Source organism: Neoarius graeffei, chromosome 26 (assembly GCF_027579695.1).
Source record: "Neoarius graeffei isolate fNeoGra1 chromosome 26, fNeoGra1.pri, whole genome shotgun sequence".
In the NCBI taxonomy this organism is placed as follows: domain Eukaryota; kingdom Metazoa; phylum Chordata; class Actinopteri; order Siluriformes; family Ariidae; genus Neoarius; species Neoarius graeffei.
In genome coordinates this window covers 32,897,538-32,919,306 of record NC_083594.1, presented here as the reverse complement: position 1 = coordinate 32,919,306, position 21,769 = coordinate 32,897,538, and the positions used below count along the sequence as shown (strand labels likewise).

Here is a 21,769-nt window from a genome sequence, read left to right as displayed (position 1 = left end):
ATAGGTGTGAATATGAGTGTGAATGGTTGTTTGTCTCTATGTGTCAGCCCTGCGATGACCTGGCGACTTGTCTAGGGTGTACCCCGCCTCTCGCCCGTAGTCAGCTGGGATAGGCTCCAGCTTGCCCGCGACCCTGCACAGGATAAGCGGTTACGAATAATAGATGAATGAATGAATGAATGAATGGGATTGACGCATCTCCCTGTTGAAATCACAGCTATCACAAATATTCAGCAAGTTAAGACCTAAATAATTTTATTCAGTATTATTTCACTGTTTTTGTGGCTACTGCCTCATATAGAGGCTGTAGCCACTATGCCATTGTGTTGTAAGAATGTAACAATAGAATGCATACAGGTGTTCCTATTAAAATGACCAGTGAGTGTATCCAATTCGGTTCACCATTCAAAATAAATGGACTAGACTAAAGAAATCGCTTTCAGACATGTTTATGCTTATTACCGAAGGAAAGTGCGTTTGTATTTTAAAATATACTCCAGGTTGTCCCCCTTTCCTCGCCTTCTTCGGCCAGTGGTCCCATGTGTGATGTAGATGGGATGCACTTCCGAGTTGTTACGGGAAGTTGTCGAAAAGAGTATTGAGACCACTGAGCTCTAGCACCGGGCCTTTTCCGGGAAATAAGAGTTTTGGTCATGGCGACAGTGTGTGTATATCAGCCTCGGTTTGGAGGTTTCAGTTTCAAAAACTGTAAGAGTAGAATAATATAAAGTACAGACACTTGATATATTTTACTTCTGTGATTTTTAAATTGTTCATTTTTGGATTATACTTCATTTTTGTGGCTACTGCCTCATAGAGTAAATATATATATGCTACAGTATATATAAAAAGTGTACACACCCCGTTAAAATGATAGGTTTTTCTGGTGTAAAAAAAAATGAGACCACGATAAATAATTTCAAAACTTTTCCCACCTTTAATGTGAGCTATAACCTGTACAATTCAATTGAAAAACAAACAAATCTATTAGGGGGAAAAACATTAAAAATAAAAAACGTACAATAAGCTGGCTGCATAAGTGTGCACACCCTTAAACTAATACTTTGTTGAAGCATCTTTTGATTTAATTACAGCATTCAGTCTTTTTGGGTTCACACCTGCCATCAATTAAAATGACTCTGATTAACCCAAATAAAGTTCAGACATTTACTCAGTTGCATCCTTCAGCAAAAGCCAGCGTTCACAGAGAGCTTACAAAGCATCAAAGGGATCTCACTGTTGAAAGGTATCAGTCAGGAGAAGGGGACAAAAACATTTCCATGGCATTAGATATACCATGGAGCACAGTGAAGACAGTCATCAAGAAGTGGAGAAAATATGGGATAACAGTGACATTATCGAGAACTGGACGTCCATCCAAAATTGATGAAAAGACAAGATGAAAACTGGTCAGGGAGGCTGCCAAGAGGCCTACAGCAACACTGAAGGAGCTGCAGGAATTTCTGGCAAGTGCTGGTTGTGTACTACATGTGACAACAATCTCCAGTATTCTCTATATGTCTGGACTACAAGGTAGGGTCAAAGAAAAACATCCAGGCCTGGCTAAATTTTGCAAAAAAAAAAAAAAATACATCAACTCTCCCAAAAGTATGTGGGGAAAATGTGTTATGGTCTGGTGAAACCAAGGTAAAACTTTTTGGCCACAATTCCAAAAGGTATGTTTGGTGCAAGAACAACACTGCGCATCACCAAAAGATGTACCCACGGTGAAGCATGGTGGTGGCAGTATCATGTTTTGGGGTTGTTTTTCTTCAGCTGGAACAGGGGCTTTAGTCAAGGTGGAGGGAATTATGAACAGTTCTAAATACCAGTCAATTTTGGCCCAAAACCTTCAGGTGTCTGATAGAAAGCTGAAGATAAAGAGGAATTTCATCTTTCAGCATGACAGTGACCCCAAAAAAGTTTTGGAATGGCCCAGCCAGAGCCCAGACCTAAATCCAATTGAAAATCTGTGGGGTGACCTGAAGAGGGCTGTGCACAAGAAATGCCCTCGCAATCTGACAGATTTGGAGCACTTTTGCAAGGAAGAGTTGGCAAATATTGCCAAGTCTAGATGTGGCAGGCTGATAGACTCCTACCCAGAAAGACTGAATGCTGTAATTAAATCAAGAGGTGCTTCAACAAAGTATTAGTTTAAGGGTGTGCACACTTATGCAACCAGCTTATTGTCATCTCATCTCATTATCTCTAGCCGCTTTATCCTGTTCTACAGGGTCTCAGGCAAGCTGGAGCCTATCCCAGCTGACTATAGGCGAAAGGCGGGGTACACCCTGGACAAGTCGCCAGGTCATCACAGGGCTGACACATAGACACAGACAACCATTCACACTCACATCTACAGTCAATTTAGAGTCACCAGTTAACCTAACCTGCATGTCTTTGGACTGTGGGGGAAACCGGAGCACCCAGAAGAAACCCACGCGGACACGGGGAGAACATGCAAACTCCACACAGAAAGGCCCTCGCCGGCCACGGGGCTCAAACCCGGACCTTCTTGCTGTGAGGCGACAGCGCTAACCACTGCACCACCGTGCCGCCCCCAGCTTCTCATCTCATCTCATCTCATCTCATCTCATTATCTCTAGCCGCTTTATCCTGTTCTACAGGGTCGCAGGCAAGCTGGAGCCCATCCCAGCTGACTACGGGCGAAAGGCGGGGTACACCCTGGACAAGTCGCCAGGTCATCACAGGGCTGACACATTTACACAGACAACCATTCACACTCACATTCACACCTACGGTCAATTTAGAGTCACCAGTTAACCTAACCTGCATGTCTTTGGACTGTGGGGGAAACCGGAGCACCCAGAGGAAACCCACGCGGACACGGGGAGAACATGCAAACTCCACACAGAGAGGCCCTCGCCGGCCACAGGGCTCGAACCCAGGACCTTCTTGCTGTGAGGCGACAGCGCTAACCACTACACCACCGTGCTGCCGCCGCCCCCAGCTTATTGTATGTTTTTTATTTTTAATGTTTTTCCCCTTAATAGATTTGTTTGTTTTTCAATTGAATTGTACAGGTTATAGCTCACATTAAAGGTGGGAAAAGTTTTGAAATTATTTTCGTGGTCTCATTTTTTTTTGCATCAGAAAAACCTATCATTTTAATGGGGTGTGTACACTTTTCATATCCACTGTATATTTTCTGTATAGACATGGTATCAGAAAACAATTTTATTTATAAGCAGCAGCCACATGTACCCATAGGGTACCTATTTTTAATCAAGTGAACACAGTCATTATAAGCCATACATTATAAATCTGTATTTTTGAAAAAATATATAGATATTTGAACCAAAACGAGACTGCTCCTTGTTCTCTTGTCTTCTCTACTTGTATATTTAGCATTCTCTGAGTATAGAAAAGTTTTTCTATCCTATTTTCTACATTTTATTTTATGTTACACTGTTTTGTCCTTTTTTGCACACTACTACACTATTACTTTATGTGACCTACTACATTGACTTACTGCCTACATCTACCTCAACATATGTTGCACAGCTAAGAATTTGCTACCAAGAATACCACTATTATGAGGTTGTGCTTTGTACATGAAAAATATAGCTTGAATCAAAGTGAATAGACATTGAGTGTCTCAGTTAATGAAAGTTTATAGAGCGCTTGTTATTTAATGCACTACTTTACTGAAGCTCACCAGGATGACTTTATTATGATCAGTTAATTGAGAAACTAAAAAAACAGTGATCATGATTTAAATACATATAAATGTGCGGCGTCAGTATGGATTGTACTGATGTGACTGTGTTTCATCTGATATTGATTTTTTTTTCTGCATACTTTAGGTTGGACTGTGGAAGAGCCATGTAAAACACAAACCAGACAGTGGCTGCTTTGTTGCCCATCATAAGCGCATGGCTCAGAAATCCACCATTCGGGGCAGTATGAAGAGATTTCAGGACGTCTTTACAGAGACAGAACTGGCCCGGAACTCTGAGCAGGTTGAGGATGTCCTGCTTCTAAACAAGCAACTGGAGCAGGAGCTGCGAGTTTCTAGGGAGGCTGTGCTGTTGCTTGAGGAGTGCAACAGAACCCTGAAGAAGGAGCAGGTAGACATGAGGAAGAAGGTGGAGGAAGCCAGGGAAGCTCTGCTCAGTGGCTTGGGCAAAGTGAAAGAGTTGGAAGCCAAAGCCAGTCATGTGCCTGTTCTGCAAAGGCACGTACAGCAACTGGAGATGGAACTTCTGTATTACAGGTGAGACAAATGGAGACAGAGCTTCCTATAACAGGTTAGCCAGCTTCTCAATCTGGCAGTGCGTTCCTATCACACTGATGGTTCGCCGGTTATTTTATCCAAGGCTTGAGTAAGCCTTGGATTGCTTTAGAGTTGGCCCGAATTGGCTGTAGCTAGTGGATTGATGCATGTTATTGCATAATTCTGTTTTGTCTCATCTAACTTAGTGAATTGCAGTTTCTAAAATGGTTCCCAGAGAATTCAGTTGCTTGGATCATGAACAAGTGCGGCAGCCGACATGCTATTTAAGCTGACTTGATGTGGTTCACTCTCTTGAGTGCAGACCTTGTTTTGTTTGGGTTCATTAAGCAGACAACGTGTGTGGCAAGTGGGCTGCCGCTTTGGTTTATTGAAACTGTGTGCAGCTTTGGCTGGGTACTGCTTGCTTCAGCGGAATTTAGGTTTTATACCTAGCCTGTCATTGAACTTTCCAAAGGCTCAGCCATTTAATTAATGTTTACAGTCTGCTCAGCTGTTCACTTGCTCTTTTGTTTTCATCAGCATTTGCACAAGTGATCTTTGGGATGGTATTCAGATAGACGATACATTCTCATCCGATTCTCATCCTATTCCTCCCAAATAAATACTAATCCTGGAAAGAGCAATACTATAATCTACTTTAAGTTATGCAGGAGTTGTAAAGTAAATGTTAACTTGAAGGATATACCCACCAGCATATATATCAGAGGAGATTATGCTTCATGTTGGTACTGATCATATATGTTCTCATCCATTCTTTAGAGCTATGCTAAGGTACAAAATATTTCTCTAGCTGTGCTAAGAGGCCAGTCCCTTTTCATACGCTTGAACCACATAATTCATTCAGAATTACAATGGGGCTAATCCATTCAGAGTGAGTCCCATTCACTTTAGGGCCGGCACATTGAGAGATGGAAAAGGCCTGACCTGAACAGACTGAAAGTCCCAATCAATCTTCAGTAGCTCCGCTGCTCTCTGTGCTCTTTTTGAATAATAGATGAACTGTCACAGTCTGAATCCTAGCAACTCTTCCCCCCTGAACCCTCACATATTTGAGGTCCCCCTGCCTACACCGTGCTCTGTAGTTAAGGCCCAACTCTGCCATTTCATTTAATCATTTGACATTTTTGTCTTTAGATATGGATTGTAATCTGCAATCTGCCGAGTTTATAATAGATATAACCACAGAACAGGATTTATAGTTGCAGTTTTGCCATCACAGACACTTATTATGAAGGTCAGTATATTACAGTGGTGCTTGAAAGTTTGTGAACCCTTTAGAATTTTCTATATTTCTGCATAAATATGACCTAAAACATCATCAGATTTTCACACAAGTCCTGAAAGTAGATAAAGAGAACCCAGTTAACCAAATGAGACATTTGGTCATTTGGTCATTTATTTCATCTCACCTCATTATCTCTAGCCGCTTTATCCTTCTACAGGGTCGCAGGCAAGCTGGAGCCTATCCCAGCTGACTACGGGCGAAAGGCGGGGTACACCCTGGACAAGTCGCCAGGTCATCACAGGGCTGACACATAGACACAGACAACCATTGACACTCACACCTACGGTCAATTTAGGTGGTGTTTACATTAGACCGTATCCGTCTCGTTTTCGTCACGGATGCACTGTCCGTTCACATTAAAACGCCGGGAAACGACTCCACAGGCGGAACAACTTGAATCCGCCAGGGCCCACGTATTCAACCCAGTTCGTATCTGATCCAGTGCTGTGTAAACATTGAGGAACAACGAAACGCTGTGCTGAGCTCTAGCTCTAGGGTCGTTGTCTTGCTGCATGAACCACCTTCTCTTGAGATTCAGTTTATGGACAGATGTCCTGACATTTTCCTTTAGAACTCGCTGGTATAATTCAGAATTCATTCTTCCATTAATGATGGCAAGCCATCCTGGCCCAGATGCAGCAAAACAGGCCCAAACCATGATACTACCACCATGTTTCACAGATGGGATAAGGTTCTTATGCTGGAATGCAGTGTTTTCTTTTCTCCAAACATAACGCTTCTCATTTAAAGCAACAATTGTATTTTAATCTCATCTGTCCATGAAGCATTTTTCCAATAGCCTTCTGGCTTGTCCACGTGATCTTTAGCAAACTGCAGATGAGCAGCAATGTTCTTTTTGGAGAGCAGTAGCTTTCTTCTTGCAACCCTGTCATGCATACCATTGTTGTTCAGTGTTCTCCTGATGGTGGACTCATGAACATTAACATTAGCCAATGTGAGAGAGGCCTTCAGTTGCTTAGAAGTTACCCTGGGGTCCTTTGTGACCTCGACGACTGTTATGCCGCTTTTCCACTACAAACGCGGCTGAGTCGGGCTGAGCCGTGCCGTGCTGAGTCGGGCTGAGCGGGGCTGTTGGAGTTGCATTTCGACTACAACCGCGCTGAACCGTGCTGGCTGGAAGTGGGTGGACACATTGGGTGGAGTTAGCGAAAGTGGGTGGACGTCACGTGATGTCGTTAAGCAGCGCAAACAGTGGCATCAGTGATCTTTTAAGCGGTAGTCTCACGACCCGAATAGTAAACAATAAACATGGAGGACATGGAGTCGTTAGTGTTGCTGGTCTTGGTGCTGTGGCTTGTTGTCACCGACAACGCGGACAGATACTGGCAAGAGCGTATAGATGAGGCGAGGCGCATAAGGCTTCAGAAATTCTCGTAATTCGTAATTCTTCTTCTTCCGGGTTTGCGGTGTTTACAGATCCCAGCGCGCTTGCGGGGCGTGTGTGGGCATGTGAGGACACTCCTCCTCACCAATCAGTGCACAGGGGAGTGTCTGCTCACGCCCCCAACCTCACTCGGCTTGCTTTGGCTCGCTTCAGCCCTACTCCAAAACTGTGCGAGTTTTAGGGGCTAAGCAGGGCTGAAGCGAGCTGAGTCGTGCTGTTTTTTGGTAGTCGAAACGCGAGCCGTGTCGGGCTGAAGTGAGCTGAAGCGAGCTGAAGTGAGCTGAAAAAGGGTAGTGGAAAAGGGCCATTACTCGCCTTGCTCTTGGAGTGATCTTTGTTGGTCGACCACTCCTGGGGAGGGTAACAATGGTCTTGAATTTCCTCCATTTGTACACAATCTGTCTGACTGTGGATTGGTGGAGTCCAAACTCTTTAGAGATGGTTTTGTAACCTTTTCCAACCTGATGAGCATCAACAACGCTTTTTCTGAGGTCCTCAGAAATCTCTTTTGTTCGTGCCATGATACACTTCCACAAACGTGTGTTGTGAAGATCAGACTTTGATAGATCCCTGTTCTTTAAATAAAACAGGGTGCCCACTCACACCTGATTGTCATCCCACTGATTGAAAACACCTGACTCTAATTTCACCTTCAAATTAACTGCTAATCCGAGAGGTTCACATACTTGCCTCTCACAGATATGTAATATTGGATCATTTTCCTCAATAAATAAACGACCAAGTATAATATTTTTGTCTCATTTGTTCAACTGGGTTCTGTTTATCTACTTTTAGGACTTATGTGAAAATCTGATGATGTTTTAGGTCATATTTATGCAGAAATATAGAAAATTCTAAAGGGTTCACAAACTTTCAAGCACCACTGTAGCATGTCCCTGAATCTGAACCTCAAATTCACTTAAACACCCTAAGCAACAACCACAATAAAAATGAAACCCAAGCAAAAGAGAGTAAGCTATACAGCATATTGCAAAAGTTATCAGGTGGAATTTAAAATTGTCATTTGCTCTGCTCAGTTTTTTTCAGAGGCCTTTTTGTCGTCAAGTGGTAGTTGAGTCACTAAACCTCGAGTCTGAGTCCAGTCTTGAGTCCTCAATGTTCAAATCCGAGTCAAGTCCAAGTCATTAAAAGAATTTTCGAGTCCACTATTGATCTGAGTCGAGTCCGAGAACAAGACTCCAACCGCACCATATGACAGTGGCTGTTTTAGCACCATTAACATTAGTTTGTTCCTGAACATGATGTATGAACAGGTGAATGTGTATTATCTTTGTCAGGGAGTGCAAAGTATTCTGTCAGAGATGGTGGGGAGATGGATGCAAGTGCAGAAGGTGTGTTTATTTATACAAATAAAGGCATGTAAACAATCCAAAATGGCAGGCAAAATCATAAAACAATGAAACATGCAATAGGTCGAACGAGGCACAAACAGGCTATCATAGACTAGGCAGAATCAAAGACGAGAAACAGGAAATCAGGGATCAGGAGACCAAACAAGGAAATAAGGCTCAGTAATGTATCAGCAATGCAACTCAATACTTCGCAAAGTCACTGTGTTTTCACAGTTTTTATATCGCTACGCTGATTGCGCCTTAATCCTGTGCAGGTGCAAGTCGTTTACGGCGTGTACGCGAGAGTCCGCTCGGTGTGCACGCTGTCCGGAGCGTGCCCGAGAGTCTATCTGATGCATGCGCCAAGGTGCACAGGTGTGACACTCTTGCATGAAATTAGTACAAAATTAAGGTAGATATAAATATCTTATGCCAAATTATTATGGCATGTTGCAAAAAATAAAGAAAAAATCTGAGTCCTCGTCTCCAATTTATGAGTCCAAATGCAGTTAATGCACGAGTCCAAGTCCGAGTCGTCAGTGCTCAAGTCCGAGTCGAGTCACGAGTCCTTAAAATTAGGACATGAGTCGGACTCGAGTACTACAAGCCTTCCTCTTTGAAACAGAAAAAATATATTTCCTCAAGTTAAATAAAAAGAGCGGAATAAAAGATGACAAGGTGGAAAGTGTAAGTAATGCTTTGTATTATCCTTGTATTATTCCATTACTAACATGATTCAGATCATCACGTTGAAATTCTAGAGGATAAATCCATCCATTATCTCTACCGCTTACATGTCAGGGTCGTGGGGGAGATGAAGCCAGTACCAGCTGATTTTGGTGAGAGACGGGGTATGTCTTTGGACTGTGGAAGGAAACTCATACAAACACAAGCAGAACATTCAAACTGCACACAGAAAGGCCCCAGTCGGCTATGAGGTTTGAACACAGAACCTTCTTGCTGTGAGGCGACAATGCTAACCACTGCACTACCGTGCCACCCAGAGGATAAATCATTTCATATAAATGAGCACGTGCTCCCTTGTGAAAATTACATTATATCTGTGATAATGCCAATAAACAAACATTGGGCTGGTTTGTGGGCCTAGCTCAAGTGCACACAGTGAACACACAGCTGTTTAAAGGCAGTACACCACAGGATTACTTTTGACGCAGCTGTCTGTTGGAGCAGATGACACCGGTCATGCACCATAGGTCAGTAAGTGACCCACTTACCCTCAAATCTTTCTTTTCCTTTTGTCCTGATTTATACATGCTACTATTATCCTCAGTTGTCTAAAGTGGTCACTTGAATTACCACACCTGCTTCTAAGTCCACCCCATGTGGTGATGGAAATGGTCAGTAATGTTGTATTCACATCCCACATAAAAAAAAAAAAAGGTCTGCTAATTATGCCAATTTCTTAAGAAGTCATTGTGGTTTAAATCACCCTTTTGATGGCGATTTTGAGAGATTTTTATATACAGAACCTGTTCAGAGTCTCGGCTGGCTGCAACATTATTTTAATGAGAGTGAATGTTTTTGGCAATGAGAACTAAAGATACTACTCTGTATCTTTGTGGGCTCATATTCAGTTGTTATATCCTTTTTTCTTAACATTATACACCTCTTTATTTTTACCCCAAAACTTTATTTATTTACTTATTTTACCTCGATTCTGAGATAAGTTAAACCTTAAACTGAATTCAGCCCATAATGGTGCACAACAGACTGAGTCTATAAATGTAAGCTCTGTCTGAAAAGTCTGCTGGCTGTGATGAAGAGTGGAAGAGACAGAGGGAGGTTTAGTTGCAGGGCAGTCCCTGTGGAGGAGACTCTGGGAAAGCAATGGATCTGCTGACTTCATTTCCATGAAAAACAGGAGACCAAGCCATGTGTATCTTAAAGGGCTGGAGGCGTTTTCACTTCCCAATAAACACCGAGGAGGAATAGACCTGCAGGGACAATGAGGTCTGGAGGCTGGGGGAGGAGGAACAAAAGAGATGTGGAGGCACCATCTGGAGAAAGATGCAAATAGTTAGCTGCTTGTTCACTGTCTCTGTATCATCTGAGAAGATAAAGGATGAAGCTTAGTGCTGAAAAACAGGACTTGCTGTGATATTTTGATGGCTATTATCCTATTATCCATGTATGTCTGACATTTGAGCTTTATTGTTTTTGCTAATATTGTTAACGTCATAGTGACTGACTTGGCAGATCACAGAGGTTGATCAAAATAAACAGTTCTGGTCCCGAGAACTGTAATTTCAGGTGCTCTGCAGTAGCCATTTGTAAAAACATTCCCTTCTAAACTGTATTTCTGCAGGCCATAATGACAGACTTAAAAAGGTCAAACTAATTGTTCTTGCCTGTGTTATGTCTGAAGCAGGTAAAGATTTGAAAGTCAACAACACAGTGAGACCTCACAGGGATAAGCAATTATATGCCATGTGTACGATATGTTTGCAACCCGTAGTTAGTTAGAGAAGCTTTGTAAGAAGCTCTGGGACTATGAGCTCTATTTTATCATGTTGTTACTATTATGAGGGTTTCAAGCAGCAACTCATGGTGCTTCTTTTAATTCTTCAGTCCTCTTTCCCTTTCTCATGTTCACAGATGACTTCGTGGTAAGAAGAGTGTTTTCAGTCCTAACAAAGCAACAAATTGTATTGGCTTAGACATTTTAAAGCATACAGTATGCCTCAGATGCTTCACCGAGCTTTTTACACTTAGCTGATTCGAAGCTTCAGAATCTGATGATGCCATCTGATTGGCTATTGACAGTTCTTTTTATATACACATTATTGTACTAGTTTCTGACAGCAATCCCAAACTATATTTTCAACATTATGATCTAATGAGGGTGGCACAGTGGTGTAGTGGTTAGCACTGTCGCCTCACAGCAAGACAGTCCTGGGTTTGAGCCCAGCGGCCAACGAGGGCCTTTCTGTGTGGAGTTTGCATGTTCTCCCCGTGTCTGCATAGGTTTCCTCCAGGTGTTCCAGTTTACCCCACAGTCTAAAGACATGCAGGTTAGGCTAATTGGTGGCTCTAAGGTGGTGTTTACATTAGACCGTATCCGTATCGTTGTCATTGCAGATGCACTGTCCGTGCACATTAAAACGCCGGGAAACGACTCCACAGGCGGAACAGTTTGAATCCACCAGGGCCCACGTATTCAACCCAGTACGTATCTGATCCGGTGCTGTGTAAACATTGAGGAACGAGGATACGCAGTGCTGAGCTCTAGCTGACGTCGTCATTGGACAACGTCACTGTGACATCCACCTTCCTGATTCGCTGGCGTTGGTCATGCCACATTGGTCATGTGATGCGACTGCTGAAAAACCTTCTCTTCTTTAGTCCCAATGACACGGCGTCCCTGATTTCCATAAAGAACTTCAAATTTTGATTCTTATGCTCTCTCACTCTCTCACACTCTCTCGCTTGCTTGCTCTCTCTTTCTCTCTCTCTCCTCTCTCTCACACTCTCTTGCTCACTCTCTCTCTCTCACTTGCTCACTCAATCTCTCACACACTTTATGTGCTTCCAAGTGGTGAGTGACTTGCGCATGCCCGATATGCACTGGGATCATGTGACGTGCCGTCTAATTAGTCATGTGATTAGCGTATCCGTGTATTGGCGTTGCTGTGTGCACGGGGAACGGTTTTGTTGCGGGCACAGAAATTTTGTGTGTGTACGCGAATCGTTTTAAAAACGTTAATCTGATGATCCGCTGATTCGAAATAATGTAAACAGGGCCTCAATTGACTGTGAGTGTGAATGGATGTTTGTCTCTATGTGTCAGCCCTGCGATGACCTGGTGACTTGTCCAGGGTGTACCCCGCCTCTCGCCCATAGTCAGCTGGGATAGGCTCCAGCTTGCCCGTGACCCTGCACAGGATAAATGGCGACAGATAATGGATGGATGATCTAATGAGCTTTTCAGCACTATAAACATTCATAGAATTAAAAAAAAAGTTCATAATATTAAGTCCATCCATCCATCCATCCATCCATCCATCCATCCATCCATCCATCCATCCATCCATCCAATATCTATAGCTGCTTATCCTCTCCTACAGGGTCACAGGCAAGCTGGAGCCTATCCCAGCTGACTTTGGGCGAGAGGCGGGGTACACCCTGGACAAGTCGCCAGGTCAATATTAAGTCTTTAAAAACTATTCTAGAGTTTTGTTTGAAGCAGTTGGTTTCAGGTAAATGTCTGTGATTGGTTGTTTGCCATATGAGTCTAATAGCCTCCTCCTCTGAAATTAGGTTATTCTTGGCCACTTTTAGTGACGAGAATAGACAAGCCACTTTGGAAACAAAAGAATAATTGGTCATAAATGTTGATGCACAAATCTTAATTTTCCAGTTTTTGCATGAGCTCGGCAAACTTCTGTTGCTTGATGTCGTGGTTAAAAAAATGTTTTCTGTGTCCACTTGCAAGATAATTGCCACATCAGACATCAAGCATGGTTGACAAAAAAACCTTGACAAATTACTTTAGAAAATATGTCAAAATATGTCACATCCAATCCATGCTGGTGTTTCTGTGAAGCTGCTATACAAATACCCGTTATCAGATCTGTTCATCCCAAGCTAACTCAGTAAGGATGTAGACTGTCCATGTGATTCATCCTGCATGTTGAATGATATCTATAATCAATATACTTTTCTCTTTTTTTGTGTGTGTCTGTGATTTTTTTTTTCTCCTGCATGATGTATCAGGTGATGATGCAAGCATGTGAATCATTCTGATACAAAAACTCATCTCTTTGAAGTGTTCATTAGAGACACAGAGAGTGTAAGAGAAGACTCTGACAGAAGCCTATAGAGAGAATGAACACAGAAAATGCCCGATGTCCTCACTCCTTAACCCTAAACAGCTGCTACTAAACTTTGTTTCTGCAGGTTTGACCTGAGAGCATTGGTTATGGTGAGTTTAGGTGTCTGATATCTGAGCCTATTGTTAGTACCTGAAACTGCAAAGACGATGGTAGTAACCAGTGACCCAGAACCAAGCAATGATATGATGAATGGCCTAAGCCTGAGACACAAAATAATGTTTGGTATTGATTAAGAGTCCCTTCTTGCCACTTGGAGCATCCTTCACATTCCCCCTTTTCTCTCCTGCATATGTTTCTATTTTGTTGCTTGCTCTGTGCTTTTTCCTGTAAGAAACAATTCCGCCTGTGAAGAAAACAGCCCCAAAGGGCAGGGAACAAAAATAATGAAAATCATCTTGCCTATTTGGAAGGCTTTGTAAAGAATGCTAAACTCTGTACTAAAATACAACATGTTTATCTTTGAGCAGTCAGCATGTTATGTACACTAGCTTTTCTCAAGTAAGGCTCACTGTAAAATAAAAAAATTTTTAAATTAAAATAAAAAAAGGCAAAAATAATCTCTGGTTTCCACTAAACTCTGCTTATAGAGTTTCTGCTATGACTCAGATATTATTCAAATATGTTCATGTCACAGTCTGTCAGTTTTCTGTTACGCAGTACTGGTACATGTCTGGTGAAATGGCTTTTTTGTATTTGTTTCAAATAACAACTCTGGCAGAGCTTTAAGATGGAACCAAAGACAATGGGATTAATGCTACCGTTAGATGGTTGTCTGTTGGCTAAAATTTCTTTACTTGACATATCCATTGTTTCAAAGTCATGGAGCTAAAAAAGAACAAACCCTTTTGAAAAGTCCATTTAGAGGACAAGTCATTAGCATCTCGACCCTGAATCACGACATGCAAGGTCATGTTAATATTTTACATTCGGCTCCTGTTACACTCATTGACCTGTTAAAATAAGTTTAAATTTTCTCCATTACAGAACATAAGTGTTGCTCATGTACTTAGGTTAAGATATAACTTTCCTACCCTCAGGATAAATATTTAATCAGATTTTTTTTTTTTACCTTGAATCTATTATATTCTTAGTAATTAATCTATGCAGATCTGACGAAACTTTTCCATTTAGCATCAGGTGAGTATGTTCACGTCCTGTTTGAAACAGACCAAGTTCATGTCGCATGGTTCTAACAGAATGGAAAGCATCTCAAATATTTGGACTCTGTTCAGGTGTTCAGGATGATGGATGCATTCATTGTTGATCCTGGGATTGGGATGCTGGCCTCTTCTGCCCCTCGGACCTGCTTGATCCATCCTGGTGCCCTGTGTCTGGTCGGAGTTTTATCGCCCCACTCCTGTGAAGGACGGCCCCATGAGGACAGTTGAGGGTTATACCTGTTAAAACTGTTAATATTATAGTCAGGCTGTCTGTTGTTGCCCAAATGAGGATGGGTTCCCTTTTGAGTCTGGTTCCTCTCGAGGTTTCTTCCTCATGTCGTCTGAGGGAGTTTTTCCTTGCCACCGTCGCCACAGGCTTGCTCATTGGGGATAGATTAGGGATAAAATTAGCTCATGTTTTAAGTCGTTCAAATTCTGTAAAGCTGCTTTGCGACAATGTTTATTGTTAAAAGCGCTGTACAAATAAACTTGATTTGATTTGATTTGATTTGATTTGATTCACGTTTCCTGGTCTTATTTTGCATTCTGATTCCAAGCTATGAACAGACTTTCACCAATTTTAGACATACATTATAGATCATGTGATATGGTAAGATCCCAGAGCATTACCCACAGTTCACTGTTCATTTAAAAAAAAAAAAAAATCAGTCTATTATGAAGAATGGCAAATTGAAACTGTTCTGCCAGGCCTGACCTTCTTCTAAAACCTTATGTCTTCATAATCATCCCCAACCACTTCATCTTTTTCTCTTACACACTCCCAAGCTGTCAATTAAAATCCAATTAGTCACACTGAGCATTGACAATATCCTTCTTTAACCAGACCACATCTGTCCTACTGGTTTCATTGGTTCCCCATAGCAACCTGTTGGTCCTATATTTAGGTATCAGCACTGTGTACATACTATAGATTCCTAAAGCAAGAACAGCGATATAGATTTTATATTTCTCTAATTTAACAAATCTGGTCCAGAAACATTCATGTACTGTGATCATAATACAGTATTCATGAGCGGAACTGGGTGTGTATTCCAGGGAAAACAATAAACTCTGCAAGGCTGTGTTCCTCCAGGACCTGTGCTTGACACTCCTATTCATAAGAAACACTATTCTTGAATCTGTCCTGCTGTATCCACCACTAGAACCCCAGTTCCTGACCTTAACCTCTCTTCAGTATCCATTCCTGAGCCTGCGGCCCAGGGGACAGTGTTTTGTTAGCTCGTCCTGCAACATACAGAGAACAGGGTTAAAGCCTTTGCATGCTGAAGACTCCCCTTGGCAGCAGGATGCAGGATGTGTGCGTCTTTTTTCTCTCTCCAGGATTCAGTCTGCTGAAAGCGTATTTCTTCAGGTTTTTTCCCCCTTTTTTCTCCAATGGCAAAAGGCAGTCATCTGGAAACACTTAATCTCTGATTCATGAAGGCCCCCTATCCGATTTCCTCCTACACAAATGACCAAAGGAGTATTGAAACCATGGCAAGAAACAAAAAGAAAAAAAATCAACTGCACTTTATATTTCATCTGTTTTCTACCTGAACATAAGTTTGAAATGCCTATCACTCGATAGCAAAAGAATTTCTTACCTAACCTTTAACTAACTACAACAAGCTATTTATCAGAGCAACATATTTATAAAATTAATTTCAAACTTGTGTGTGTTGTTAGGATATGTTATAAGCTTTTGTGTGTTTATGGTCCTTTATGTTTATAATATTAGTGCTGTTTTCCACTCAGGCTATGAAGCGAACTCATGCTCTGAGCTCAAAACATGCTGTGGCTGTCTCTGGGCCTGGCTTCAATTACACACAGTCAGCTCTGCTTGTGCTGCTTTATCACAAGAGCCAATGAAATTATTATGGTGCTTACGGACAAGAATTATGGCAGACTAGCTCATGCTTTTTGGCCTGTCTTTGATGTTTTATAAAGGACTGAAGTAATACTTGATAAATTATATATTTTTAATCTAACTCCTATTCCTCAATTTAGGGGAGGAGCAAAATGGCCACCATCAATGTTATTAATTTAATGCATTTACATGTATAGTGTAAGAGTATTGAAGAGAGTTTGATGTACTTCTGTGGGGACCAGTAATAACTAGATTGTCTATCACTCTGCAGGGCCGAGATCCCCAAAGTGCCTGTGTCGAAAGTATTCAGCAGTGCAGATGAGCTGCCGTACAGGGGCAACATGCGCCAGAGCAGCCGATGTTGTCTGGATACACAACGAGACCGTGACTCTCCAACAGGCCATGCAGAGAGCAATCACGACAACAGTCAGTTGTGTGTTTTCTGCATATTTTTGGTATGATTTGAAATCAGCATTTATAAGGAAAAAATCCACCCTAAACAACTTGCATATAAATATTTATATTTGTTCATTCCTTGACATGTTAGTCTGTTTTTACTTCGGCACTTTGTTTGATTTCCTACATTACCCACAATCCTATTCGGCTACTATTACACTTACAGTGGCACCAGTGGGAATCTATCTGAAGAGAGCGATGCGTCCATGTTTAGTTCTTCAGTCTGTCCAGCTTTCCCATCCCCTCATCTGTACACTCAAACAGATCAGGCATGGGTTTACCGAAAGCATCTTAAGACTAAGAGCATCTTTAACTACCTCTTAAGATCCATTGTTAAGCTAATGTGGTTTTCCTGAACAATGTTGTATCCAAAGTAGTACTTTAGTTCGCTCTTAAGTTATGATGGACCTGGATCACTCTTTCACAACAAAGAATGTCTCACTCATAGCTGAAAAAACAGAATGTGCATGCGCCTCCGAGGGACTCTCACAATCAACAGGCAGAAACTGGTGTTGAATCTGCTGCCTGTGTTAAATCATTTTTCTTATACGTTGCAAGTACATCAAGTTAATTATTAAATAAATATATGCAAAACATTATGAATATATTTCAATATGTTATGGAATTGCATATGGATATCGCCATGTCACATTGATATCGCCATATTTTCATCAAATTTAACTCCATTAGGGAAGTGATTATCTAATTTAGTGTCATAAATGAAACATTTCTGCACCTCTAACATTGTGTGTGTATACATAAATGCATATTTCGTTCTGCTCTCATCAGTTCGTACTAAGCCTTGTTGTTTCTGATTGACTCGTTTTTCTGACTCTTATTTCTCCTTTCCTCATTTACGCTCTTTGTCTTTCCTCCTTTACATTGTTTGCTGATCGCCCAACCCTTGCTTGTTCTACGACTCTGATTCTAGTCTCATGTTTTGGCTCAGACACTGTTTGCTCCTCGTTACTCTTCTGCGCATACATCCGTAAGTGCCTGCACCGTGACAGGATACTTCGCCATCATGGATGTAGCGGAAGAGACAAAGCAGACTGCTCTCAATGCCCAGGGATGCTTATTAGGAGAACAACAGCTGATGCTAGCCGACCTCAACACAAGAATGGCCCAACTAGCAACTCTGATGTTGCAGGCCCTCCTAATGCATTCCGAGTCATCTCCAAGCCCAGCGCTACAACTTCCGGCTCTGGAGAAATTCACCGGAGACCCTCTCGCCTGTAAAGGTTTCCTTCTCCAATGTTCCATGTACTTCACTGCTATGCCTAGCATGTCTGATGAGAACAAGATTGCTAAATTTCTGTCCTTTCTTACGGGCAAAGCACTTCGATGGGCCAGTGCCATTTGGATCAAGGGCGGCGAGCTGACAAAGTCTTATGAGCAGTTTCTTACTCAGTTAAAAAGGGTTTTTGACGGCGAACCTGAGGGGATTGAAGTAGGTGAAAGTTTACTCACCATATCACAGGGCTCCAGAAGTGTGGCAGAATACGCCCTGGAATTCAGAACACCAGCGGCCGCTCTGATCCCGCTCTGATCCCGCGGGAATGATCCTGCTCTGAAGGCAGTGTTTCACCAAGGTTTGCGCCCTGAGATTCTGAGTGAACTCGCCTGCTGAGATGAACAACTAATGCTGGATTCTCTCATTGACCTTGCGATTTGTCTTGGTAATCTCTTAGCTCATCAACCCTCCCTACAGGAGAATGAAAAGCCGGCTCCCACCTCAAAGGACAGTTCTGCCATGGCTGTCTCACACACTCGGCTAACTCACTCCGAATGTGCTAGGAGGAGAAAGGAGGGGCTTTGCTTCGACTGCGGGAGCGCTGAACATCAGCTTAATCATTGTCTCATTCCTCCGTCCCGTTTTTCTTCTACAGAGGGTCCTACATGCAATGTAAGTCCAATAAGAAGGTTCAATTCCAAATTGTTCAAGGTTCCAGGATTGTTAAATTTGGCTTCTTCTACCCACATCCTCTCTGCTTTCATTGATTCAGGGGCAGAGGGGAACTTTATCAGCAGCTCAGTCGTTCAGAAGTTCAACTTGCCAACAACCCCTCTTCAAAGTGTTCTCAGCATTCGGACCATCGACGGTGGACCAATAGGAGATGGTTTTGTCACCTTCCGTATGGCTTTTATTCACATCCAAGTGGGTGCCACCCATTCTGAGCTCATCTCACTCTGTCACTACCACCATAAGTCATGATCTTATCCTTGACTACCCTTGGCTCCAGCTTCATGACCCCTTGATCTCATGGCAAAACAAGGACATTCTACAATGGTCACCGATATGCTTTCAAGACTACATCTCTCATCCCCAAATCACTCTCTCCTCCACCTCTGTGGAGAGCCCTCAGCCTGACTCTCTGGACAATGTTCCCAAATGTTATCTGGACCTCAAGGAGGTTTTCAGCAAGGGAAAAGCCTGTGGGCTGCCACCTTATAGACCTTATGACTGTGCGATTGACCTACTGCCAGGCATGTCACCACCATGTGGGCGTATATACCCTCTTTCTCAGAAGGAACAAGCAGCTATGGAAGAGTACATTCAGGAGACCCTCAAGCGGGGCTACATCTGTCCTTCTAAGTCTCCAGCTTCAGCTGGCTCCTTCTTTGTAGAGAAACGAGGTGGTGCTCTTCACCCATGTATTGACTACAGGGGGTTGAACCAGGTATCAGTTAAATACCCTTATCCACTTCCTCTTGTTCCCGCAGCCCTGGAACAACTCAGATCAGCTAAGATCTTCTCCAAGCTCGACTTACGCAGTGCATACAACCTCATCAGGATCAAAAGGGTCGATGAATGGAAGACCGCATTCCGCACTACCACCAGCCATTTTGAATACCGGGTACCGTATGGCCTTTCTTCGGCGCCTAGCATGTTCCAATGTCTCATCAACAAAGTGCTACGGGGCATGCTAGGCAGATATGCCATTGCGTATATCGATGACATCCTGATATATTCTCCTGATGAGGAAAGTCACCAAGAGCATGTAAGAATGGTTCTCCAACGCCTGCTTCAGAATCATCTCTATGTCAAAGCAGAGAAATGTGAGTTCCATCAGAAGCGTATTTCCTTCCTAGGATACATCATCAGTGCCGAGGGAGTTAGTATGGACTCATCCAAGGTTTCTGCAGTCTTGGCTCTCACCCATGTCCATTAAGGATCTTCAATGTTTCCTAGATTTTGCAAACTTCTATCGCCGTTTTTTTTAGAGGGTTCAGCTCAATCGCCGCTCCCTTGACAGCACTACTCAAGAAGGGACCAAAGCGCCTTCAGTGGAACCCCTCGGCAGAAGAAGCATTTTGTCATCTCAAACAAGCCTTCACCTCTGCTCCCATCTTACAGCATCCGGATCCTTCCAAGCCCTTCACCCTGGAGGTAGATGCTTCTGACACGGGAGTAGTGGCAGTCCTATCACAACGTTTTGGGAAGAAACAGAAACTTCATCCAGTGGCCTTCTTTTCTAAGAAACTCTCATCAGCGGAAAGGAATTATGACATGGGAAATCGGGATCTACTCGCGATAAAACTGGCCCTTGAAGAATGGCGACACTGGCTAGAAGGTGCCACTCACCTGTTTGTAATCCTCACAGACCACAAAAACCTTGAATATTTCAGGAAAGCCAAGCGGTTAAACCCTCACCAGGCTAGGTGGGCTCTTTTCTTTACACAGTTTAATTTCACCATTTCTTTCCGCCCTCTCACAAATCTTTGCTCCCATTCACCAGGACTCCGTTGCCCATCCCATCCTCCCATCTCAGTGCTTTCTACAGTCCATCACTTGGGACCAAGATAAAGAAATCAGGAACTCTCAACCCCAACAACTTCCTGACAGTCTTCCACCTGGTCTACTATATGTGCCTAAGCATCTCAGAGGTAGACTCGTCATGTGGGCTCATGCATCACCTGCGATGGGACACTCAGGCAGCCAACGCACCCATCAGATGCTTAGGAACAAGTACTGGTGGGAGAACATGCTTACAGAGATCAGCCAGTTCATTGCCTCATGCTCTGTCTGTGCCCAAGCCAAAGTACCCAGAACACTGCCTGCTGGTAAACTCTGCCCCCTTCCTGTTCCTCAGAGACCCTGGTCCCACATAGCCATTGATTTCATCACCGACCTCCCTCCCTCACAAGGTAACACCACCATTATGGTCACCACCAACCGCTTCTCCAAAGCTCTCAAACTCATTCCATTACCTGGCATCCCCACAGCAGCCCAAACAGCAGAACTATTATTCCAGCAGGTTATTCGTTACTATGGTCTGCCTGAAGATATTGTAAGTGATTGGGGCTCTCAGTTCATTTCTCATTTCTGGAGGGGCTTCATGGAAAGACTAGGGGTTTCAGTGAACCTCACATTTGGATACCATCCTCAGTCTAATGGCCAAGTCGAAAGAGCTGATCAAGAAATTGGCTGTTTCTTGAGGATCTTCTGCATGCACAACCAGAGGGACTGGGCACGCTTCCTTCGATGGGGCAAGTATGCACAAAATTCCCTCAAGCACTCTGCAACCCAGCTAACACCGTTTCAGTGCATACTCAGCTACCAGCCACCCCTGTTCCCCGGGACGATACGCCCAGCCAAGTTCAAGCCGTCAAAGAGTGGTTCTCATGCAGCCAAACAGTAAGGGAGGAGGTTCACCAACGTATTAAAATGATCAATGCCAAGTACAAAAAATATGCAGATCAACACAGAGCAAACACTCTAACATACAACCCAGGTGACAGAGTATGGATAGCCACGAAAAACTTCAGAGAACCCAACTCCTGCAGGAAACTACAGCCACAATATATCGGACCTTTTAAAGTGCTTGACCGCATCAATGAAGTTTCGTACAGGCTAGAACTCCCTCCACACAGCAGGCTGTCACCCACATTCCACATATCTTATCTAAATCCTGTTATCCCGGGCCCCCTCACCGAAAATGCACCAAGCTAGGAGCACCCAGCTCTCGACATTGAGTGTTAACCCATCTACCAGCTAAACAAGTTCCTCAACTCAAGACGAAGAAGAGAGCAGATAGAATACCTGGTAGATTGGGAGGGTTACAGACCTGAAGAACAGAGCTGGGTTCCCACTAAAGACATCCTAGATCCACTGCTCAAGCAAGAATTCCA

At 43.0% G+C, this 21,769-nt stretch overlaps 1 protein-coding gene across 1 annotated transcript in view; it reads left to right on the top strand.

The window, feature by feature from the left end:
* Positions 1 to 21,769, top strand: part of efcc1 (EF-hand and coiled-coil domain containing 1) — an 83,374-nt gene that overhangs the window by 4,809 nt on the left and 56,796 nt on the right. The window contains exons 2-3 of the mRNA XM_060909734.1: positions 3,828 to 4,237; positions 16,452 to 16,606. Of these exons, the coding sequence (XP_060765717.1) occupies positions 3,828 to 4,237; positions 16,452 to 16,606 (565 nt within the window). The remainder of the gene's footprint in view (positions 1 to 3,827; positions 4,238 to 16,451; positions 16,607 to 21,769) is intronic.